The 23,901-nt window shown below is 50.8% G+C and overlaps 2 protein-coding genes and 1 long non-coding RNA gene across 3 annotated transcripts in view; 1 reads left to right on the top strand and 2 right to left on the bottom strand.

The window, feature by feature from the left end:
- Positions 1 to 23,901, bottom strand: part of LOC311425575 — a 329,601-nt gene that overhangs the window by 40,680 nt on the left and 265,020 nt on the right. The gene's annotated exons all lie outside the window — the stretch shown is intronic.
- On the top strand, positions 4,120 to 10,389 carry LOC311425604 (olfactory receptor 14A16-like; the record flags this gene model as incomplete). Its single annotated transcript, XM_084501542.1, has 3 exons — positions 4,120 to 5,030; positions 10,192 to 10,234; positions 10,282 to 10,389. 3 exons carry the CDS (start codon positions 4,120 to 4,122, stop codon positions 10,387 to 10,389), a joined length of 1,062 nt encoding a protein of 353 aa, XP_084357668.1.
- LOC311425603 (olfactory receptor 14I1-like) lies at positions 13,409 to 14,344 on the bottom strand (the record flags this gene model as incomplete). Its single annotated transcript, XM_084501541.1, has 2 exons — positions 13,409 to 13,690; positions 14,051 to 14,344. The coding sequence occupies 2 exons, from the start codon at positions 14,342 to 14,344 to the stop codon at positions 13,409 to 13,411; spliced, it is 576 nt and encodes a 191-aa protein (XP_084357667.1).

Here is a 23,901-nt window from a genome sequence, read left to right as displayed (position 1 = left end):
CCACAGCCCCCTCACTCTTCAGAGCAACATCTCTGGTTGTCCTGTCAGAGATTTCAACTTTTTTTTCTTAAAATGCCTCTTCAGGGCAGCTTTCAGTTTTCTCTACAGTGGTGGCAACTGCAAGGTCCCTCCTGCCCTAGCACCTCCCAGGACTGGCATGGAACTGGCTCCTGTGTGTCAGAGCGGCTGGGAATCCAGCAGCAGGGTTTTGGGCTGGAAGGATCACAACCACATTACTTCTACCTGGGCAGGTCCTGGGCCAAAAACGGGGTATTTTGTAGGTATGGTATTATGAGGTAAGCGGTGCCTCAGAAATCCCTAATCCAGTTCTAAGTCAGTGTCTGTAAAGCACATTGTGAGTTGACTTCTTTCTGAAGTAGCCAACTGGCCATCCCTTGACTCCTAGCTGGGATCTGTGCCTTTAGGCTCACATCTGCCAGTGTCCATAATAGGCCTGCAGAAGGCACCTGCTTTGCACATAGTTTGTGAGCTCCAGTTTTCCTAATTACCAGGTAGGCCCCATAGGGGAAGAGGTCTTTGATACGGGTTTTCATGTCCAAGGTTTCAGCTTTTGCCTAAAGCCATCTTTCAGGACTACTTTCTGTTTTCTACACAGAGGGGGCTGCTGCCTCCAAGATGCAAGGGTGAAACTGAAGCATACATGATGGCCTGGGAGAAGTTACCCTGCATCTATAGGAGCCATTCTGGAACTGAAATTGTAGGCAGTACAAACACATTTGTGGTGGTGCAGAGCTGCTTGGCACATTGTGGAGGGTGCTCCATGTTGGCTTAGGAGCTGCTTCTTTCTCAGGAACAGATTAGCCAACAGAAGTGAGACAGATACTTCTCAGGGTATCTTGAATGTCATGAGAATCCTGCTCCCAAAAAGATGACCGATATGGGGAAGTCAGGAGAAGGCTGGACAGGAGAGATGTGAGATTTATGGGAGGGAAGAGGAGCTTGGCCAGCAGAACTTAACGATTTTGAAAAGGTAAGAGGGTTCAGGTAATGTAGATCCTACCATAAAACAGTCTTAAAACAGTCATGTGAAGCACTTGCCCTATTTTAACCTGTAATCTTTATCCCTAAACCTAAACGCTACTCCACACAGGAATCCACTACTCCTATGCCTGACCTCAAAGCATCCCTTGAAGCCAAAACTCACCCCATAGCCCCTTATCCTTACTGTCTTGCTCACGCTGATCCCTGCCCCTAACACTAGCATTAAAATGCTCTACTTAACCCTAGAGTTCTTGAAAGAAATACCCTAAACAAAACCCTAAAGCAAAGAGCTTTATAACATAACATAAACACAGAACTGACACCCCAAGCAGAACACCAAACCCTCCCACTAAACCTTTACTTAATCTCTAACCCAGAAAGGTAAGCCCTATTCCCATACATGAATAACTAACATCCTAGGCCCCTCTTTCTGTGTATTTACCTCCTCACCTTCAACCTCTCTCCCGACCCTTAGCTTTAGGTGCCTTGCTCCTTGTGACAGGGCATGAACCGTGATGTTGCTGTGCAGTCACATGGCATTCAAAGATGAATGTGAGGGGCCATGGATCTGATCAGCTCACAAGGAGGAGATGGGTGGGAATGCTCTGATGAGCTCAGCTCTGCCTCAGGATCTCTTGCCCCAGCAGGAGGAATGTGACTGTGGCAGTGACTGTGAGGTCACTTCTGTCGCTGCAGTTGATAGGGCAGCAGCAGGAACATGTCATGGAAAGGGACTGTGAGGTCACTTCTGCCTGAAGTAGCTGACGGTTCACCCTTGACTTCTCCCTGGGATCTGTACTGTTCATCTGACATCTGGCAGTGGCCCTGCTAGGCCAGCAGAAGGCACCTGGTTGGCATGCTGACTGGGGGATCCCTTCTGCCTACATACCCAGGAGGACCCAGACAAAAAGGAGGCTGGGATACGGGTTGTCCTGTTCCTTCTGTTTCAGTTCATGACTGGACAACAGAAGGCACAAGGCTGGATTGTGTCTACACAGAAGTTGCAAGCCAGCAGCAGACCCATAGCTTGGAAGATGTTGGTGAAGTGACTTATGTCTGCTTGGCTGACAGGCGGCAAATATGCTGATATTTTGGGATACCTACTTCAGGAGGGGTTTCCACCATGATGGAGCTTTCTTTGGTAGTAGGGAAGAGCAGGAAAGATAAAAGGAACGACAACAACAACAAAAACACAAAGTGCATCTTGGAAGGTTGGAACTGGCCACAAGGAGGAAGAAATGTCCCCCACCATGAACTCAAGTCCAAACTGATACTGGGACATAAAGAAGTTATTGTTACAGCTAATTAATTTTCTGGTAAGAGAAATGAGCCTGGTTGTGAAGAAATGTGAGAAGTGTATGCACCCAAGTGAGGGAGGGAAGCCCAAGAATCCCTTCAGGCTGTTTCCCGGCTGGTTCCTCTGCAGCCCCAGGGCCATGTGCAGGGAGTCTGGTGGGGGGCAGAGCAAGGGAGGCCTTGGGCTGGGCCTCTGCTGCTGAGCTGGGCTGGGCTCCTGGGCCCAAGGGGAGCTCCTGGCAAGTGGGCAGCGCTGCAGAGAGACAGCTCTGCCCAGGAGCAGCTCCTCTGCACAGCGCAGCAGGGCTGGGGGCACTGCCTGCAGAGAAAACAGTGCTTAAAGGCAGGCAGAAGAAGCAGGATGCCCAGAGCTCACTGGGGGAGAAGACTTCCCAGCCCTGAACCCGGTAAGTGTCTGGCTGGAGGGCAATGCAGCCGTAGTTTCTGCAGGAACTAGAAGCTGGGGGTGCAGGCAGGGGTGTCCAGGGCTGTGGTGCAGAGCAGGGTCCCTGCTGTGCCCCAGGGGCTGTGTGGCGGGGCAGGGCCTCTGCCGCCTGCCAGGCTCAGCACTCAGCCTGCCCAGGGAGCTGCCCAGGGTGCTGCTGGGTGAAGCTGTGGGTGGAAGGAGACCCCCCAGCAGGGCAGGGTCCTGCTGCTGCTGGAAGGCTGCTCCCTTCAGCAGCCTGCTCACAGATCCACAGAACACCAAGATAATTTCACTCTCATCTTTTCTTAGCTTCTCTTTTCAGTTTCTCTTTTAGGCTCAGTGGAAATAGAAATATATGATGTTATTTTCTAGAAAAGCCTGACAGTCCTAAGGCATCCTAAGGAGGTTTCAAGGACCACCAGTAAGTCCATATCCTGGCCGTCAGTCCACAGAAAGATCCACCACCCCTTGCACAGTGTCAGCAGGGTCTGTGTGCCCTGGGCTCTAGGACGTGCCCCCAGTGAGCTGCCCCTGGGCAGAGCCCTGCTGCCAGAAGTTGTCTGCAGGGCACAGCTGAGCACCCAGCGGCTGGGATGGGGGTTGTGAGCTGCAGGCAGGAGACGTGGGGACAGAGACCCAGCTGCAGGCAGGGACAGCAGCAGGCAGCAGAGCCATGGGCAGGGAATGACAGGGAGCTGCTCCCAGTATCTCCATGGCAGAGGCGATTTGGGCACCTCCCTGCCATCCCTGCACTGCTGATGCCTTCCACAGTACAGCCCCCTGGACTCTTCCCCTCCCCCAGCATAGACGTCTAGACATAATTGCATGGGAACTTGTTAAGAGTCACCTTTGGAGTCAGCGATGTAATTCAGGTGCAGCTCAGACACAGAGCCTGCACGTTCTGCCATGCAGATATGTTAATGGAGGAAAAGCATCCATGTCCCTTCCTGATGTGTAGGGTTGTGGAAATGCTGTTTGTGGGGCTGTGAATGAGCTGTCTCTGTGTTTGGATCACCCCATGTTTAGGGCATTCCACTCTTTTCCTGCAAGGGTTCTGCTGGGCTGCAGGCTGTCCTCCACTAGGGCACAACTCTGCCATAGCAGCTCTGTGCTATGCATGGAGAAGACACGTGAGAGTTAAGGGCATGAAAATGCTACTAGACATCTCAACTAGGTCAGCTGCAAGGATCTGTCTGTCTCTTGCTACGTGAGGAGAACTGAGACGATCCCCAAGAGTTGACAGTTTGGAGATCTGCACATGGAAATTGGATTATTTTGACCTCAACACACTCTTCCGAGGTTTGTACAAGAAATCGAGTTTTCCTCACAGAATCTGGCATAATATCTTGCTGTATTTTCCTCCCCAGACAGGTCCCCATGCCCAAAGGACTCAAATGTCCAACAGCAGCTCCATCACCGAGTTCCTCCTCCTGGCATTTGCAGACACGCAGGAGCTGCAGCTCCTGCACTTCACGCTCTTCCTGGGCATCTACCTGGCTACCCTCCTGGGCAACGGCCTCATCCTCACCGCCGTAGCCTGCAACCACCGCCTCCACACTCCCATGTACTTCTTTCTCCTCAACCTCGCCCTCCTTGACCTGTGCTGCATCACCACCACTCTCCCCAAAGCCATGGCCAATTCCCTCTGGGACACCAGGGTCATTCTTTATGCAGGATGTGTTGCACAGGTCTTTCTATTTCTATTCTTCCTCTCAGCAGAGTATTCTGTTTTAACCATCATGGCCTACGACTGCTACGTTGCCATCTGCAAGCCCCTGCACTGCGGGAGCCTCCTGGGCAGCAGAGCTTGTGCCCAGATGGCAGCAGCTGCCTGGGGCAGTGGGGTTCTCTATGCTCTGCTGCACACTGCCAATTCATTTTCACTGCCCCTCTGTGGAGGAAATACCCTGGACCAGTTCTTCTGTGAAGTTCCCCAGATCCTCAAGCTCTCCTGCACAGACTCCTACCTCAGGGAAGTTTGGGTTGGCATGGTTGGTGTTTGTTTAGCATTTGACTGTTTTGTTTTCATTGTTCTTTCCTATGTGCGTATCTTCAGGGCCGTGTTGAGGATGCCCTCTGAGCAGGGACGGCACAAAGCCTTTTCCATGTGCCTCCCTCACCTGTTTGTGGTCTCCCTGTTTCTCAGCACTGGCATGTTTGCCTACCTGAAGCCTCCTTCCATCTCCTCCCCATCCTTGGACTTGGTGGAAGCAGTTCTGTACTCAGTGGTACCCCCAATAGTGAACCCCCTCATCTACAGCATGAGAAACAAGGAGCTCAGGAGTGCTATTAGGAAACTGATTACGTGGATTTTTTTTAAGATTCATAATTTTTTCCTCTTTCTCCACAAATGACTTCCTTTTCTTTTTTCCCTTGCAGGCCTGATAATTACTTTCATTCTCATTATGTTATAATAATCTTCAGTGTCATTTCCATTTATTACACTTCTAGAAAGGTATTTTATTCATCCTGCATCTCCTGAGTATTAAACTGCTCTGTTTACTCTGCACATCCTTTGCCTCCCTGCGTGCCAGCACTGTACATCAGCACTGACACTCTCATAGCATCTCCTTAATTAAACAGCATCTCTCCAATACACTGCCTGAAGTCCTGCCTCTTCTTTCAAAGCTGGTACCAGCAATAGCTATGAGCAGTGTGGTGGTTTCTCACTGATGGGCAGCTAATATACCACTCTTTCAGTCTGGCTTCTGAAAATAACAGAGAAAATAGAGTCAAAGAGGTCTCCAGTGTTGATTCAAGGAACAGGCAGATCACTCATCAATTGCTGTTATGGGCTTAACACACTTTGTAGTGAGATTACGATGATTTATTGAGCATTGCTAACAGGCTGGATCCATGAGAAACTAAAAGCAAGGTAAAAACACCTTCCCCCTATCTACCTCTTCCACCTCCTCCTAATGAAGAGTGCAGGGAAACAGGGAATGGGGGCTGCAGTCAGTCCATGATGCTTTCTCATGATGCTCCTTCACGGTCACTCTTTGTCCCACCTTCAGCGTGGGGTCCTGCCCCTGCTCCTGTGTGAGCCTCTCTCTGCAGGCTGCAGCTCTGGCCTGGTGCATGCTGCTGTGGGGGCTCTCCATGGGCCGCAGCCCCATAGAATCATTAAGGTTGGAAAAGCAGGCGCTGATGTGCTGAAGGCAGAGCAAGGGGTGACAACAGCCAACCCCCTGATGGTATAAAAGCAGTCCCTAGAGAGCACCGCGACCCAGGACAGACTTTGGCAGTTAGTGCAGGCAGTTTGCGTGGGGCAGTTTAGGCAGGGCAGGGAGGAGTGTGGGAAGGATCCTCTCCTCCCTTTCCCACCTCCATTTCTCTTCCTTTCCTCTCCTTGGGGATCTCTGCCTTTTAAACTTATAATTCACCATGGTGGGCACCCATCACAGTGGCTGGGCAGGGGCAGCAACACAAAATGAGGGGACACAGCCTCTCTGGGATCATGTGGGCACCCAGGTGGATCCCCTGAGGGGTGAAGTGGCAGTCCAGACTGGAGACCGCAGGGAGCTCCAGAATCTGGAGGCCCCTGGGTCCTGAGGGAAGAGAGGGCTGTCATGGGTGCAGATGTGCCCTGCTCATGGAACTGCTTGAGCAGATGACTGGGCTGCAGTGAGAAAGCAGCAGCCTGAGGGGCTCCTTGGAGTGTCTGAGGGAGACGGGTAGGAGGTGTCAACCTGCCCCTTCTGAAGCCCAGCAGCCCCCTCCGAAGTCCCTGCAAGGGGTAGTAGTCCTTGGGTGATAGATTTGAGGCTCTTGGGCAAGAGAAAGGAAAAGGATGATGGTCTGGACAATAGTTGTAACCCGGGCCCCAAGAAGCATGTCAAGGATGAGGGAAGTACCAAGCATAGGGAGCAGGGCTGGACGGGTGCTGCATCAAAACCAGTGCCACAAAAAAAGGGTGGAGAGTCTTACTGATTGGAGACTCCTTGCTGGGGGGCACTGAGGCTCCTGTTTGCCACCTGGATAACCTCTCCAGAGAGGTGTGTTGTCTGCCTGAAGCATGTGTCAGAGACATTAGGAAGGCTCTGCCACAACTCATTAAACCACAGAATCACAGAATCACAGAATTTCTAGGTTGGAAGAGACCTCAAGATCATCGAGTCCAACCTCTGACCTAACGCTAGCAGTCCCCACTAAACCATATCCCTAAGCTCTACATCTAAACATCTTTTGAAGACTTCCAGGGATGGTGACTCCACCACTTCCCTGGGCAGCCTGTTCCAATGCCTCACAACCCTTTCAGTAAAGAAGTTCTTCCTAACATCTAACCTAAAACTCCCCTGGCGCAACTTAAGCCCATTCCCACTCGTCCTGTCACCAGGCACGTGGGAGAACAAACCAACCCCCACCTCGCTACAGCCTCCCTTGAGGTACCTATAGAGAGCGATAAGGTCGCCCCTGAGCCTCCTCTTCTCCAGGCTGAACAAGCCCAGCTCCCTCAGCCGCTCCTCGTAGGACTTGTTCTCCAGGCCCCTCACCAGCTTCGTTGCCCTTCTCTGCACCCGCTCAAGCACCTCAGTGTCCTTCTTGTAGTGAGGGGCCCAAAACTGAACACAGTACTCGAGGTGCGGCCTCACTAGAGCTGAGTACAGGGGGACGATCACCTCCCTAGCCCTGCTGGTCACACTGTTCCTGATACAAGCCAGGATGCCGTTGGCCTTCTTGGCCACCTGAGCACACTGCTGGCTCCTATTCAGCCGACTATCAACCATCACTCCCAGGTCCCTCTCTGCCTGGCAGCTCTCCAACCATTCCTCTCCCAGCCTATAGCTCTGCTTGGGGTTATTGCGCCCCAGGTGCAGGACCTGGCACTTGGCCTTGTTGAACTTCATGCAGTTGACCTCAGCCCATTGGTGCAGCCTATCCAGATCCTCCTGCAGAGCTTTCCTACCCTCAAGCAGATCGACACACACACCTAACTTGGTGTCATCTGCAAACTTACTGAGGGTGCACTCGATGCCCTCGTCCAGATCATCGATGAAGATATTAAAGAGGACCGGCCCCAGCACCGAGCCCTGGGGGACGCCACTAGTGACTGGCCTCCAACTGGACTTGACTCCATTCACCATGACTCTTTGGGCCCGGCTATCCAGCCAGTTTCTAACCCAACGAAGCGTGCGCCAGTCCAAGCCAAGAGCAGCCAGTTTCTTGAGGAGAATGCTGTGGGAGATGGTGTCAAAAGCCTTGCTGAAGTCCAGGTAGACCACATCCACAGCCTTTCCCTCATCCACCCAGCGCATCACTTTGTCATAGAAGGAGATCAGGTTCGTCAAGCAGGACCTGCCTTTCATAAACCCATGCTGACTTGGCCTGATTGCCTGCTTGCCCTGCAAGTGCTGCGTGATGACTCTCAGGAGGATCTGCTCCATGAGCTTCCCTGGTACTGAGGTCAAACTGACAGGCCTGAGGACTACTATTCTCTTATTGTCATTCAGGCTGGGTCCCAGGAAGCTGCAACAAGAAAAATGAGTAACATTAAAAAGGACTTTGGGAAGGATGTTGAAGGGATCAGGCGTTCAGGCAGCGTTCTCATCTGTCTTCTCGATGGGTGACTGGGACCCAGAAAGAAGGAGAAGAACGGGACAGGTAACTGGCTAGCTGAGGGGATGGTGTCCGGAGCAAGGCTTTAGGTATTTTGATCTTGGGCAGGCCTTTGAGAAGTCAGGTATGTAGGCTCCTGACAGACTTCAGCTCAGCAAGTGGGGTACAAGTATATTGGGGAGTGTTATATATGGAGTGGTAATTTGTGTTGAGAAAATGGTTGATATTAATAAAGAAGGGCGAGATTTGGGAATGTGGCCATGGGGGTTGGAAAGCCCCGTGGTTGAGATAACATTAGACTCTTAACGACGAGGCCATCAGGAATATAAAAGAGTTTAGAGGGAACAAAGAAGGGTGATTCAGGAGACTCCATGCAGTCTCCGGTGGTTTCTTGTTCTCCAGCTGGTTTCTTGTTCTCCAGCCACTAAGGCATGGAAGTTTCTGGGTGTTTGTTGTTGTTGTTACATTCAAAGTTGTTTGACCAATGAAAAGTTGTGTTGAAAAGAACTGCTGTGGAGAAAAGGGTATAAGAGGGGAGCATGCCCTCAAGATAAAAAAAAAAAAGGCAACATGATGAAGTTACATCAATAAAGAAGCAGAAAGAAGAAGTGAAGAGGAACAGGCTGGCAGAACAGAGACCAGAACGGGAGCAGGCACTTTGATTGCCTCACGAAGACAGGTTCGGCCAGACTCAGCAAACTGCTTAGAGAAGCTCGTACAGAAAGTCGCTGGAAACAGGTGCACTGGAGCTGGAAAGAAGCTGGAGCTGAGAGAAGCGGACCCGTGCACACAAGTGCCTCTCGCTGGTAAGCAGTTGCGCATTATGGGGAATCATACGTCCTTAGGAACAAAGACTGTCCTGGTAGCCTTACAGCTTATTCTCGTTATTAATGATTGGACAGTTTATGAGCCTGAAATATGGGACCAAACTGAGGTCAAGGTGTGGGACTCTGCAACTAAAAATGACAAGGTTGCAGTGAGATTGCTCGGCACCTGGAGAGCAATCTCTGAGGCCTTAAAGAGCCCTGTGGAGCCACAATCACAAACGTGTGGCTTGCCAGAGAATGAGGGAGCTGCGGGCTCCTTTATTGATCTGACTGCTACGCCATGGGCCCCTCTGCTGCTACAGCCATTGAAGGCTTTTGCTATTACGCCCCCTGGGTGACCTGAACGTGCCTTTTGACCCAGGCCTATTGGCCTTGAAAAGGAGATGGATATGCTTTTCTTGGATCTGGGAAGAACAGGATACATAAGTCCTGAAGACTGAGTTGCTTGACAACTTAAAGCAAGACATATTGTTCCAAGGGAATGGAAAATGGAGACTTGTATGTAATCAAGAAAAGGAGTGAAAAATGGAGATTGTTGAGTAGTGGAACTTGGAGGATTTTTTGTTACCTTTTCTGATTTTACATATGTATCGGTGAACTCAATTTTAGTAAGTTATGGAACTTAAAGGATTGTTTGTTACCTTTCCGGATTGTACGTATGTATAGGCATACTTGTGTTTAGTATGTAAAGCAATGTTCTGTATATTTAGAATGTTTGATGTTTGTGTGTGCGTTTTGGTGGGGTGTGGACTCCCCGCACACCCAGCGCTGTTTACTTGCCTTTTATACCTTTTAGAAATATTTGTTTTATAAATATTACAAAATTCAGATTGAGTTGAGACCTCATTTATAACAGGGAGCAAACTCTCTGGACTTATTACCAGGGCTTTAAACTAGGTTTGATGGGGAAAGGGTGGGGAGTTAAAGTGACAGAGAAAGGCTGGGGGATGTTGTCACTGTTGTCATTGTTGAAGATAGTAGGGAAAAACCTCTGAGTTGCCCCATAGGATCGCCCCAGAGTTCCTCAGAAAAGGTTAATGTTCCCGATACCCCATCCAGAATCTTCTTCTTGCATTCCTCTAGGGGTAACTGCACCTGCTACTTCCCTAAAGTGCTGATGCATGAAGTATGGGAAATAAACAGGGTGAGCTTGAGATATGTGTATGGTCACAGGGCCATGATCTCATTACAATCAGTGAGATGTGGTGGGACAGCTTGCATGACTGGAACACTGTCATGGAGGGCTACGTGCTTTTTAGGAAAGACGGGCTGGGGAAGTGAGGGGGAAGAGTTGCCCTTTATGTGAGGAAGCAATGAGAATGTACCCAGCTCCACCTGGAGGCAGGTGATGGACAAGTGGAGGGCTTGTGGGTGAGAATTAAGGGGTGGGCTGTTATGGGTGACACTGTTGTGGGGGTATACTACAGGTCACCAGATCAGGAGGAGGAGGTCGATGAGGCCTTCTACAAGCAGCTGGAAGTAGCCTCATGCTCCCAGGTGCTGGTTCTCATGGGGGACTTCAATTATCCAGACATCTGTTGGGTAAGCAACTCAGCCAGGCAAGTGTAGTCCAAATGGTTCCTACAATGTGTTGAGGACACTTTTCTGATGCAGGTGGTGGAGAAGCCAACAAGGCAGGGGGTGCTCCTGGACCTTGTCCTTACCAACAGGGATGGGCTTGTTAGGGATGTGAAGGTTGGGGGCAGCTTGGGATGCAGCGGCCATGAGATGGTGGAGTTCAAGATGGAACTTGGTGGAAGAAGTAAGGCAAAAAGCAGGATTGCTACCCTGGACTCTCAAAGAGCCAACTTTGACCTCTTCCGGGACCTACTTGGGGGTATCTCATGGGCTCGATTGCCAGAAGGCAAGGGTGCTTGTAAGAGCTGGGCAACATTTAAACAGCACTTCTTGCAAGCTCAGGATCAGTGCCTCCCTAAGAGTAGGAAATCAGGGAAGGGGGGCAGGAGACCTGCGTGGATGACCAAGGAGCTCATCGATAAGATCAAAAAGAAGAGGAAGGTCTAAGAAACATGGAAAAAGGGCCTGTCCTCTTGGGAGGAGTATAAGAGTATTGTCAGGGCCTGCAGGGATGTGATGAGGAAGGCTAAAGCCCACCTGGAGGTGCAGCTTGCAAAAGAGATAAAGGATAATAAGAAGGTTGTTGTTTTTTTTAAGTACGTAAAAGGAAGACTAGAGGTAACGTGGGTCCCCTGCTGAACGAGGGGATGTGCTGGTAATGGGAGATGCCAAGAAGGCGGAGATACTGAATGCTTTCTTTGCTTCAGTCTTTGCTTCAAGGACTCTCCCCGGGACTCCTCAACCCTGGAGGGAGAAGAAAGGGTCTGGGAAATGGAGGGATCTCCCCTGGTTGATGAGAGAGTGGTTCGGGAGCGTCTGAGTGGGCTCAACACACACAAATCAATGGGTCCCAATGGGATGCATCCACATGTGCTAAGAGAGTTGGCAGAGGTGATCGCTGAACCACTCTCTATCATCTTTGAGAGGTCCTGGAAAACAGGAGAGGTGCCTGAAGACTGGAGGATAGCCAATGTCACTCTAGTCTTCAAGAAGGACAAGAAAGAGGATCCGGGAAACTACAGGCCAGTCATTCTCACCTCTGTCCCTGGAAAGGTGTTGGTACAGCATGTTCTGGATGCCATCTCCAAGCAATTGGAAGAGAAGAAGGTTATGAGGAGTAGTCAGCATGGATTCACCAAGGGGAAATTGTGCTCGACCAACCTCAATGCCTTCTATGATGGTACCACCAGCTGGGTAGATGGGGGGAGAGCAGAGGATGTCATCTACCATGACTTTAGCAAGGCTTTCGATACTGTCTTCCGTGACATCCTGCTAGCAAAGCTGCGAAAGTGTGGGATAGAGGAGTGGACAGGAAGGTGGGTTGAGAACAGGCTGACTGGCCAAGCTCAGAGGGCGGTGATTGGTGGTGCAGAGTCTGGCTGGAGGCCTGTGACTAGCGGTCTTCCCCAGGGGTCGGTGCTGGGTCCAACATCTTCACTGATGACCTTGATGAGGGAATAGTGTCTGCCCTCAGCAAGTACGGAAACCAACCCAGCAGTGCTGGGAGCTGGGGAGAGGGGAGAGGTGGAGGAAGGTCCCAGTGACACGGCTGGGAGGTGGGTTGTGATGCCATTCCTACTTGCAGTGACCTGTCTGCCTGGTGGCAGGCAGGCGGACATGGTGATGTCATCCAGTGCTTCACAAACCCCATGGGACACAGGGGGCAGCTCAGGCAGGGGACAGCTCTGTCCACCATGGCTAGGCTGCTGCTGCTGAGGTCACCTCCTCACAACAGTGCGATGGGCCAGGAGCAGGCAGGCCTCAGGAGGCCATCAGGAGCAGCAGCTGTGAAAGCTGCAGACAGATGCCTGGTCCCCTGGGGAGGACTGCCTTGCAGTGACGCCAGCTGGACATGGAGTGGGAGCCTGTGGGATGAGGCATGAGAAAGTGCTGGATATGACAGAGCACAGTGTGAGAAGGGAGAGAATACCGGCAGGGCTGTGAGGGACATCAGTATCTCATATGCCCTTGGTGGGCAGAGATGTGAGCAATGGCCAAACGGCTATTCCAGACTTTCCCAGCTTCCCCCCAATTCTCCCACTTCCCTATCCCCTGGCCACCTCCCTGCTCTCATCCCAGCCCAGCCCAGCAGCCCAGGCTGGGGTGACCCCAAGACAGTGCCCTCCGCAGGTTGCTGCAGGGCTCTGGGCACTGCCACCACAGCTCCAGCCCTTCTGAAGGCCACGGCAGCTCCTGGGGGCACAGAGGGCTCAGTGCCACAGAGGGGAACAGCCGAGGCAGAAGCATACAGAGGTCAGTGTCCCCTGCTGTGTCTCCTGATCTCTTCAGCAGCAGATCCTCAGAGGCCTGCAGCCCCTCCGTGCCATCCCTGGGGTTTCTCAGGCAGCTCCTGCTGCGCCAGGGCCAGGGCAGCCAGGCCCGAGCTGCTGCAGCCAGAAAGGGTTTTCTGGTTCCATTACTTCCTGATCAACTGAGAGTTGAGACAAAGAAGTTGTGGCTTCATTTATTTTGTTTAAATACACAGAGAGTCTGGCTCCTCGTTTATGCAAATCCTCAGGATCACAAAAGAGATGTTGGTACAAGGGGATGAAGAACAGCATTTCTTTGTGGAAAACAATATCACAAGGGGAAATGAAAAACAAAAGAAATTAAATCCATCCAGAAGTTAAGACAGCTTGCCCTATCATTACATAAACTCTAATTCATCTGAGGAAGAAGAAAATAAGCAGTTTATAGCTGCAGAGAGGTCCAGTCAGTTTCCTCAGCACATCCTGAAAACCCTCCATGACATCACTTTACTAATGGCATTCATGAGCTCCTGGTTCCTCATGCTGTAGATGAGGGGGTTCACTGCTGGAGGAACCACCGAGTACAGGACAGTCATCACCAGGTTCAGGGATGTCAAGGAGATGGAGGGGGGCTTCAGGTAGGCAAACATGCCTGTGCTGAGAAACAGGAAGACTATGACCAGGTGAGGGAGGCACGTGGAAAAGGTTTTGTGCTGTCCCTCCTCAGAGGGTATCCTCAGCACAGCCCTGAAAATCTGCACATAGGAAAAAAGAATGAAAACAAAACACCCCAGAAAGAGAAAAACACTAAATGTGAGAAGCCCAATTTCCCTGAGGTAGGAGTCTGAGCAGGAAAGCTTGAGGATGGAGGGGATTTCACAGAAGAACTGGTCCACAGCATTGCCTTGACAGAGAGGCAGGGAAAATGTATTGGTAGTGTGCAGCAGAGCATAGAGAACCCCACTGCCCCAGGCAGCTGCTGCCATCTGTGCACAAGCGCTGCTGCCCAGGAGGCTCCCATAGTGCAGGGGCTTGCAGATGGCAACATAGCGGTCATAGGCCATGATGGTGAGAAGGGAATACTCTGCTGAAAACAAGAAGACAATGAGAAAGACCTGTGCAGCACATCCTGCATAGGAGATGGCCCTGGTGTCCCACAGAGAATTGGCCATGGCTTTGGGGACAGTGGTGGAGATGCAGCCCAGGTCAAGGAGGGCAAGGTTGAGGAGGAAGAAGTACATGGGGGTGTGTAGGTGGTGGTCGCAGGCTATGGCGGTGAGGATGAGGCCGTTGCCCAGGAGGGCAGCCAGGTAGATGCCCAGGAAGAGTGCGAAGTGCAGGAGCTGCAGCTCCCGTGTGTCTGCGAATGCCAGCAGGAGGAACTCAGTGATGAAGCTGCTGTTGGGCATTTGCTAGTTCTAGGCAGGAGGTCCTCACCACAGAGGAAAAAGGCAGTAAGGAAGTACAACAGAATTGTCTGATAAGAACTAATTCAATTTTGGAGCATTAATCATATATTTTGCAGGTCCCTTTCTTGAGTTGTGACTGATGCTGCCTGAGGGTGTCCCTGGGAGTAGGCTATTCTACTGCAGGCAATGTTGTAGTCAGTCCTCACCTATAATAATAAGGAAAGGGGAATGTGATAATCACAAATAAAATTCACTCCTCATATCAGGTTATTATCCACATTGCCTTTCCAAATTAACCCAACTGTAGAGCAGGGCTCTCCGGATTTCTTTTCTGTATACTGTCATTCCTGCTGCACTCCAAGTGAAACCTTGTGGCTCCACAGAGACAAATGAACTGTGCCTTTAGTGCAGAGTGTTCCTTCAGAGGGGACAGCCAGTCTGTCCATAAAGGCTGCTCTCTTCCGCTGGCATTTCGATGAGCTGTGGGTCAATTACACTCACATGTTCACCTGAAAGGGAGCAGGGCACTGCTGAATCCATGCTCAAATGCACATCTCCAGCCCCTTCAGCCTGTCCCCATACTCCCCTTCCCCCAAGCACGCCGAGGGCTCACTCCATGTGCATGTGAAGCCCCCATCCCCAGCCACCCTGGAAACCAGAACAGCAGCAGCACGGCCAGGTGGAGAAGCCAGGAGGAATGGCACCGTGCTGCTGCCAGAGGAGGCAAGGCCAGGGAGGGACAGACGGACACTCAGCAGATTGTCCTCTGCTGCAGCTCTGCCTGCAGAGGAGACTGCTCATGCTCGTTGCATATCCTGTGTGTTCTGTTCTGGCATGAAGACACAAAGACAGGGCACTGGGCATCAGAGGGTTTGCAGCTCCCAATGATCAGCTAGGATAAAACCTGAGAGGACCACAAAGATGGTGTTGGTGCCATCTGTGGACTGACATGTGGAAAGGGACTTTATGAAGTTCATTGCTGACACATTGATCTCTCAGTGCAATGCTCTAGGAGTCTCAGTCTCCTGTACAATCCTGACAACCCATTACCATAAAACCTGCCTCCCCTCCACTGCAGGAATCTGAAAGCACAGATTGCAGAAAAAATTCTTACCCTTTGGCTAGCCCCTGCCTTGGTCTCCCTCTTGAAAAATCCAAACATAAATGCCCTTCTCTACAGCATCTACAGCATCAGGAGAAACAGAAAGAGCCATCCTGAGAGAAGCTATCAGCCATCAGATGTGCCAACTGTAGAAGATCCTTCTGGAAACCCCATCTGCATTGCCCTGCTGCCAGAGACTCACGGTGTCAAGAGTCTGCAGATCTATCCTGCCACACGCTGCCCTCTGTTGTTGCACTCCTCGCTGCCTCCAATCACTCTCCTTCTCTCCCCATGCCACCTGTAGTCAGAGCGTGCTCTGTGCAGAGGAGCTGCTCCTGGGCTGAGTTGTCTATTTGCCACACTACCCGCTTGCCAGGAGCTCCCCTTGGGCCCAGGAGCCTGGCCCAGCTCAGCAGCACAGCACCCGACCGTGGCATCACTTGCTCTGTGCCATTGGGCTCCCTCGAGGTGTCCCCAAGGCCTCAGGGCTGACAGCTCCTGAGGACAGCAGGGTTTCTGCTGGGGCGTGGTGTTTGAAGCAGACTGAAGTCATCAGCGACTGCTCCTTGCTGAACATGGGAGAGACTGATGTTAGAAGTGTGATTTGTGCTATTGATGTGCAGTTGTCAAACATGACGTTGTGGTTTAACCCAGCTGGCAGCTCAGCACCACACAGCTGTTAGCTCACTGCCCCTGCAGCTCCACACCTGCAAAGCTCATGGGTTGAGATGAAGACAGTTTAAAAGGACAGAAAAGGAATAGATTAATAATAATATTAACAGCAACAATAACAACAATAATAATTAGGTGTACAAAGCAAGTGATGCACAATACAATTGCTCACCACCCAATGACCGATGCCCAGCCTGTCCTCAATCAGTGGTCCCCCCAGGCCTGGCCAGCCTGCATGGGAATCAAGTGTTGTGGTCCCTTGACATTTGTTTTAGGGTAAAACCAGCTTTCAGAAGGATTTGGATTATTTCTTTCCCTTTCTCAAATACTTCTGCTCTGTTGTCCCACATGATGATGTCACCAAGGTATTGCAGGTGTTCAGGAGCTTCCCCCATTGCAGGGCAGTCTGGGTCAGTCCATGGTAAATGGTAGGGCCAATTGCTTTGTCAATCACCCCTTCCCTAGAGATCCCAGCTGCTTGGCTTCTCTGCCCTCTAATTCCAGGCTATTGGCCCTGTTCTCCCAGCACTGGAGCAGCCAAGTGACAATGTGCTCATCTAGATGATGACTGACATTTTTTCACAAATCTGGGATAGGGGTCTTGTGGTTACTGATACTGTTCTGATCTCTTCCTCTTTGCCCTCCTTCTTCCTTGATGGCCCAACTTTGTTGAAGCATCCCTTGTCTTCTTCCTCCTTTCTTGTCTGCATAGGAGTTTCTTTCCTTTCTAAAAAAATAAAAAAATAAAAAAAAAAAAAGATTTTTTTCATCCATTTTTTTCTCTTGCATATAGGTGTAACCAATAGTGGCACAGGTTGGTTCTCTGGCCCAGCCATGGGGCCCATCAGAGGATCAGAGGGGCTGGAGTGGCTGCAGGGCCTGTCACAAGGGTTGGAGTGTCTGCAGGGCCCATCGCAGGAGTTGCTGTGGCTGCAGGGCCTTTCGGAGAAATTGGAGTGGCAGCAGGGACCATCACACAGGGTGGAGTTGCAGGAGGGCCTGTCACTGGACTTGGAGTATCATTGGCTGTGTCTTCTATACATAGGAAAAGCCCCAGCTCTTTGCAGTGATTTGTGTCCTTTCACAACCCTTTTTCATGCATTTCACCATTTTTTTTAGGATTCTGCACTTGCTCAGGGGTGAAGTTCCAAAGCATTAGATGTGCTCACTGCTCTAGGTGCCTGCCAGTATCCTCCCATACTCCTAGCCTCTACTAAATCTCCTGCCTTGGGGCAGACTTCTGGATGGCACTCTCAAATACTTGTTTAACCTTAAACAAAAGATGAAGCACATTCAGGAGACATCACAATAGGAACAGGCTGGTTTGACCATCCCCAGGATACTGAAAGTTTTAAGAGCTATTGTAACTAGCCTGGAAGAGAAAGGGGAGGTGAAGAAGAAAGGGAGAGTGAAGAAGTTGTGAAAAATGTCACCCCTTTGTCAGCTCCCTGTCCCTATCTACCAGCTCAGGGGCTGAGTACCAGGAGAACAACTGGTCTTGCTGCTAAAGACTGAGGCAAAGAAGGCATTAAATACCTCAGTCTTTTTCTCATCTATTGTCAAAATGTTTCCCTCCACATCCAAGTATGAAGATTCTCCTTAATCCTCCCCTTCTCGTGTATTTCTAAAAACATTTTTATTGTCTTTGATGGTAACAGCCAGACTGATCTCCAGTTAGGCTTTGGCCCTTCTATTTTTCTCCCTGCAAAGTCTTCCAAGATTTAAGACAAAGCTCCAAACAAAATGACAGAAGGCATGAGAAGGAAGCACAGAAAAGTTGGACTCTGGCAGCCTTCCATGCTTGAGCCTTCTGTGAGTCTGTGCTGCAACTCCATTCAACTAGTTACTCCTGTATTGTCCAAACTCTCCTGCAACTGCCAATGCTGCTATCTTGTGAGATACAGCCCAGTCAGGGTGAGCCATCTGCCTATAGACATTAACAGCTGACACAGTGGAGCATCTGTCCAGGGGAACCTTGGGAAATGGCAGAAATTTGCCTACAGAAACCTCTTGACATTTTGAAGGAGAAAAGCCTAGTCCTGCAACAGAAGAATAATAACCCCACACATAGAGCAGACTGGGACCCTGCTGAGTGAGCTGTTCCCAGGAGGAAGAGGGCCTGGGCACCATGAGGGATGCCATACAAGCAGTGGTGCCTGCTCTCCAGGAACCGGGCCAGCTTCCTACAGAACTGCCTTACAAGGCACATGGCCACCAAGAAAACCTGAGTCATCTTTCTCAGCTCAGATCTGGTGTGACATGACACGGACAAGGGTCTACAGCCAGCAGGAAAAGAGGTGTACATCTGGGAGTCCCTAGGATATCCTGGTCTGCAGAGGAACAAGGACTTAGTAAGTCCCAACAAGACCAAGATATTTATACGTATGGCTATGGCTGTTGTCTCTGCCACTGAGGCCTATGAGGAGACAGCTCATCATTAGAGCACCACGGTCTCATTGCTGATATTTTGGAATTGCCTGATCCTGTGCTTTTAGGAGGCAATGCTTGAAGACTGACCAGCACTGATGGATGCCAACGCCTTCAAAAGCAGTTTCCCAGGGGACCTTGCTAACTAGTTCCCCCAGCAGCCTGAAGTCTGCTCTCCCCATATTCAGGACTGAAGTTTTGGTGGCAGTTTTCCTTCTGTCACGAAATATTATAAACTCAACCACTTCATGGTCACTAGGACCAAGATGGCCACCAATTGCCATGTCCCCTACAAGACCCTTTCTGTTCTCCAGCAACAGATCTAGGGGGGCACCTTTCCTAGTTGGCTTCCTTAGCACCTGAACCAAAAAGTTATCTTCAAGGTGCTTTAGGAACCTCCTGGACCTTCTTGTGTCGGCCGTGTGGTAATCACAGTTGATGACTGGCAAGTTGAATTCCCCATAAGGACAACGGCAATTGATCTTGAGGTATTTCTTAGTTCCTCAAAGAATAATTCATTGGTGTCATCATCCTGGCTGGGTGTTCTGAGTTATCACACTCAGCTCAGATCCAGAGTGACACCAAATGCACAAGGGTCTGCAGCCAGCAAGGAAAGAGTTGCAGGTCTGGGAGTCCTTAGGACAGCCAGGTGTGGAGAGGAGCAAGGGCTGTGGCAAGGCTGAAAGTCCCAGCAGGACCAGGGTCTTCATGTCCATGGCTATGGCTGTTGTCTCTGCCACTGAGGCCTATGAGGAGACAGCTTATCGTTAAAGCACCAGGGGCCTCATTGCCTATTCTCCCCCTTCCACGAACCAGGCAGGGGTCGTACAATTCTCCTGCACTTGACCATGCACATCCCCATCCCCTAATGCCTCAGGAAGAGCCCAGAGAAATGTGAGAAGGGAAAGGATCTCCCTTCCTAGGAGCCAAGGGTCAAGGCTTGTCCTTTGTGCTTGGTGAAACACATCCATTTTTCCTACACATCAGTGTCACCTTCACATTGCCTTTGTCTCCTTGTCCTCACTGCCTCCAAAGTTCTGCTCTAATGAGCTCCAAGGGAGACTATGTCAGTGCTGGCCCTCGGGGGGCACTCCGGTAAACTTGCATTTGACTTGGACTTCTTGAGAGATTTCTTCAGTTTTCTCTCAGTGCCTGAGGTTTGTGGGCTCATCACCAAAGCCACCAGAGGGGTGATTCCAATGAATTGGGCTAGGCCTCTGCTGCTGACCTGGGCTGGGTTCCTGGGACAGAGAGAGCTCCTGGCAAGAGGGCCCTGGTGCAGAGAGACAGCTCTGCCCAAGATGAGCTCCTCTGCACAGCACAGCAGTGCTGGGGGCTCCAATCACAGGTGGCATGCAGAGAGGAGAGAAGGAGAGAGGGGTTGAAAGCAGTTGGGAGTGGAAGGATGCTGAGAGCTGACTGGAGGAGAAATCTGCACAGCCCTTGACAAGGTAAGTCTCTGGCTGCAGGGCCATGCATCTGCAGCTCCTGGAAGGATCTCCTTCTGGGTCTTGTTTCTGTGAGCACAGTGGGTAATGCAGTAGGCTGTGAAAGTCCTGCTGGATTGCACTGCGAGGTGAGGAAGTCTGGCAGAAACCCCTTGGAGTGCCCTAAGCCAGGTGCCCCCAGTCAGCCCAGAACACTCTGCCCTAGCTGGCCATGCAGGGCTCTCTGTCAGCTGCCCCGTAGCTCCTGCACACATGGAGGTGCCCCTTGGCTGTGCCCTGCTGGTGGCAGAGTGCTGCAGGGCAGTGCTGAGCGCAGCCTTGTAGTATGGGGCCTGTGAGCACAGGCAGGGGAAAAGAAGAGGCAGGCACAGAGCAGCAGCTCCCAGCAGGAACAGCTGCAGGCAGCAGAGAGAGGGGCAGGCGGCCAGAAGGAGCTGTTGGCAGAAACGTCGTGGCAGGGGGGATTCGGGCACCTCACAGTCATGCCCTGCAGTGCAGATGCCTTCCCCTGGAGCAGCCAATCCCTGGCCTCCTCTCCCCCTGCAGCCCATGGGCTGTGGGGCAGGCATGGCCAGCACAGCAGGCAGAGCCCAGGTGAAGAGAAGCTCCCAAGCTCCTTCTGGCTCAGAGCTTCACCCAGAGGCAACGTGAGGATGCTGTCCAGCTGCACTTGGACTAGGGCTTCTCTGCTCTCAGCTGTCTCCAGTTTCTTCTGAGGGAAACACCTGAGGGGGATGCTCCTGCAGCTCACAGAGGGGTGACAAGAAGACTGAGAGGGGATCTCCTCAATGTATATAAATATCTGAGGGATGATGGACAGAATGATGTAGCCAACCTCTTCTCAGTGGTTTGTGGGGTTAGGGCAAGGGGCAATGGCTGCAAGTTAGAACACAGGAAGTTCTGCACTGACATGTGAAAGAACTTCTTTACGGTAAGGGTGACAGAGCATTGGAACAGGCTGCCTAGGGAGGTTGTGGAGTCTCCTTCTCTGGAGATATTCAAGGCCTGTCTGGATGCCTACCTGGGCAGCCTGCTCTGAGGAACCTGCTTTGGCAGGGGGTTGGACCCGATGATCTTTCGAGGTCCCTTCCAACCCCTACAGTTCTGTGATTCTGTGATTCTGAGACAAAGGGCAGCTGTGAACAGGAATGGTGGGCAGAGCTGCTCTACTCAGTCTTTGCCAAGGGACAGTCCCTTCGACTTCTGGCACCCACAGGATTTCACCAGGACTGCACAGGGTATCTCTGGGAATTCAACCATGCAATACCAATTGCTATAGGGGCAGCTGAAAAAAATAAAGCAAACATAACCCTGCAGCACTACTCTGCATTCAGATAAGTTTTCTGCCACATTGTGAAGCTCACTGATCTGAAAAGAGGACTGAACTTACGTTTCCCCCATGTTCCTTCCCTCACTCCTGCTGCACAGCAGAAAGGATTCCTCTGGAGCTCACAGGAGACCCTGTCCCCATGTAACTCTCAGCCAGCACCAGCCACAGCTCAAGCAAGAGAGCTGAAGAAAGGTTCTCCTGCAAAGAGAGGCTCAGGCTGGGGGTGCTCTAAGAATTGCAATAGGTTATCCTGAGAGAAGTCTGGTTTAACTTTGTTCTACTTTCTCCTCTTTAACAGGCAACAATATCCATTGTCAGAAAATGCCCAACAGCAGCTCTGTGACGAAATTCCTACACCTGGCATTCATAGAAATGCAGGAGCTGCAGCTCCTGCACTTCACGCTCTTCCTGGGCATCTATCTGGCTGCCTTCCTGGGCAACAGCCTCATCCTCACAGCCATAGCCTTCAACCACCACCTCCACACCCCCATGTACTTCTTCCTCAACCTTGCCCTCCTCGACCTGGGCTGCATCTCCACCACTGTCCCCAAAGCCATGGCCAATTCCCTCTGGGACACCAGGGCCATTTACTATGATGGGTGTGTTGCACAGGTCTTTCTCTTTCTATTTTTCATCTCAGCAGAGTATTCTCTTCTCACTGTCATGTCCTATGACCACTACATTGCCATCTGCAAGCCCCTGCACTACAGGACCCTCCTGGGCAGCAGAGCTTGTGCCCAGATGGCAGCAGCTGCCTGGGGCAGTGGGGTTCTCAATGCTCTGCTGCACACTGCCAATACATTTTCCCTGCCCCTCTGCCAAAGCAATGCTGTGGACCAATTCTTCTGTGAAATCCCCCAGATCTTCAAACTGTCCTGCTCAGATTTCTATCTCCGGGAAGTTGGGGTGTTTGCCAGCAGTTTTGTCCTTGCTCTGGGATGTTTTGTTTTCATTATCCGGTCTTACATTAAAATCTTCACTATTGTGTTGCAGATGCCCTCTGAGCAGGGACAGCACAATGCCTTTTCCACGTGCCTCCCTCACTTGGCTGTGGTCTTTATGGTTATCAGCACCAGTATGTTCTCCTACCTGAAGCCCTCCTCCATCTCCTCTCCACTTCTAGATCTGCTGGTGGCAGTTCTGTACTCAGCGATTCCTCCAGCAGTGAACCCCCTCATCTATAGCATGAGGAACCAGGAACTCAAATATGCCCTCAGGAAACTGATTCAATGGGTTCACAGTCACGAGCAGGAAGATGCCCATGTTTCCTGACAGGTTTTTCCTTCTTTTACCCCAGGGAAGGTCTGTGCATTTTTTCTTTTAAAGTCTGATGATCATGTTAATACACAAATGTATTTATCCACCCTTCATCTCCAAAAGCATGAACCTGCTGTGCCTGCTGTGAGGAATGTTTTAACAATTCGTGTCCATAAAGAACAATTCTGTTTGAATCCTGTCTGCCTCTGGGCCCTGCACTGGCAATTCAATTCTTGAACCACAGATGCAGTGTGTCCCAGTCTCCCCCTTATTCTAGTCAATTTATCACTCCTTAAATTTATGAACCTGTTTGCTTTTGTTATTCCGGACTTCTATTTCTAACACTGCTATAGATGTGTCTGTGAATGGCTGGGGAAGAATGTTTTAGTTACTCGTGTGTCTGGGAGTTTCAGACCAACTGATAACAACTAGTGACTGTTATGGGATACTATGTGGATCTTTGGTATCTGGTTAGGGGGGGCCAAGAGATAAAGAGGAAGGAGAAAGAAGCTGAAGGACGGCTGGGAGACAAGACTTGAAGAGGATGTTCTGTAAACTTGGTATGGTGCCCAGTAAGTACAAAGGGGGAGAGGAAGACTACGAGCCTTCAGCATGGAAGACCCCTAGAGACCCCCAGAAGAGACCCCAGAGGAGACTGCGCATGCTCCAGTAGGAGGGACTGCACCCCGGAAGCTAATTTTAATAATCTATTTTTTTTAGAAGTAGTAATGAATATGTATTAGTCTAGGAGCATAAAAATCAGCTGCTTGATGTAACTGGTGTGCGTCCTGGTGGAGCGGAGACTCCCGGTGCACCCAGCACTGTTTGCTTACCTCTATTCCTTTATATTCTTTTAATAAATCCTATTTTTTTATTTAATCCTAATTTGAATCCTGAGCCATTTATAACACTGCTAACCCAAAGGCTTTCTGTACAGTTGTCATCAAGGTGTTATTTCTGTCTTCCTGAAAAGCATCTCTAATAAAAGAGTGTCTCCTCACTGCAGGAACAGAAGGCTGGTTTCTTTTTCCTAATGAAAGCAGGAATTAGCTTCAGGAATTGCAGTCTCCATTGCCTTGGCTGTGCTTCATTTTCCATAGGTTCAGGGGTGGGGGTCACAGGGAGGTGTGTTGCAGAATGAGGACTGGACTCTTGTGCACTTGTGGGTGTTTCCTACTTTGACCATCTTAGCCGGTACAAAGTAGCTCCAACACCTTGGGCATCACGGTCCCCTCTCTCTGCGGACCAGCACTCAGGGTCCTGTGAGGAGCACTTGGAGGAGGCCAGGAGTACCAGGCCTGATCAAAGGAGGAATGGGGAG

The sequence above is a fragment of the Aythya ferina genome, assembly GCF_964211825.1.
Source record: "Aythya ferina genome assembly, chromosome: 32".
NCBI classification, from domain to species: domain Eukaryota; kingdom Metazoa; phylum Chordata; class Aves; order Anseriformes; family Anatidae; genus Aythya; species Aythya ferina.
This window is presented reverse-complemented; position numbering and strand designations above follow the sequence as displayed.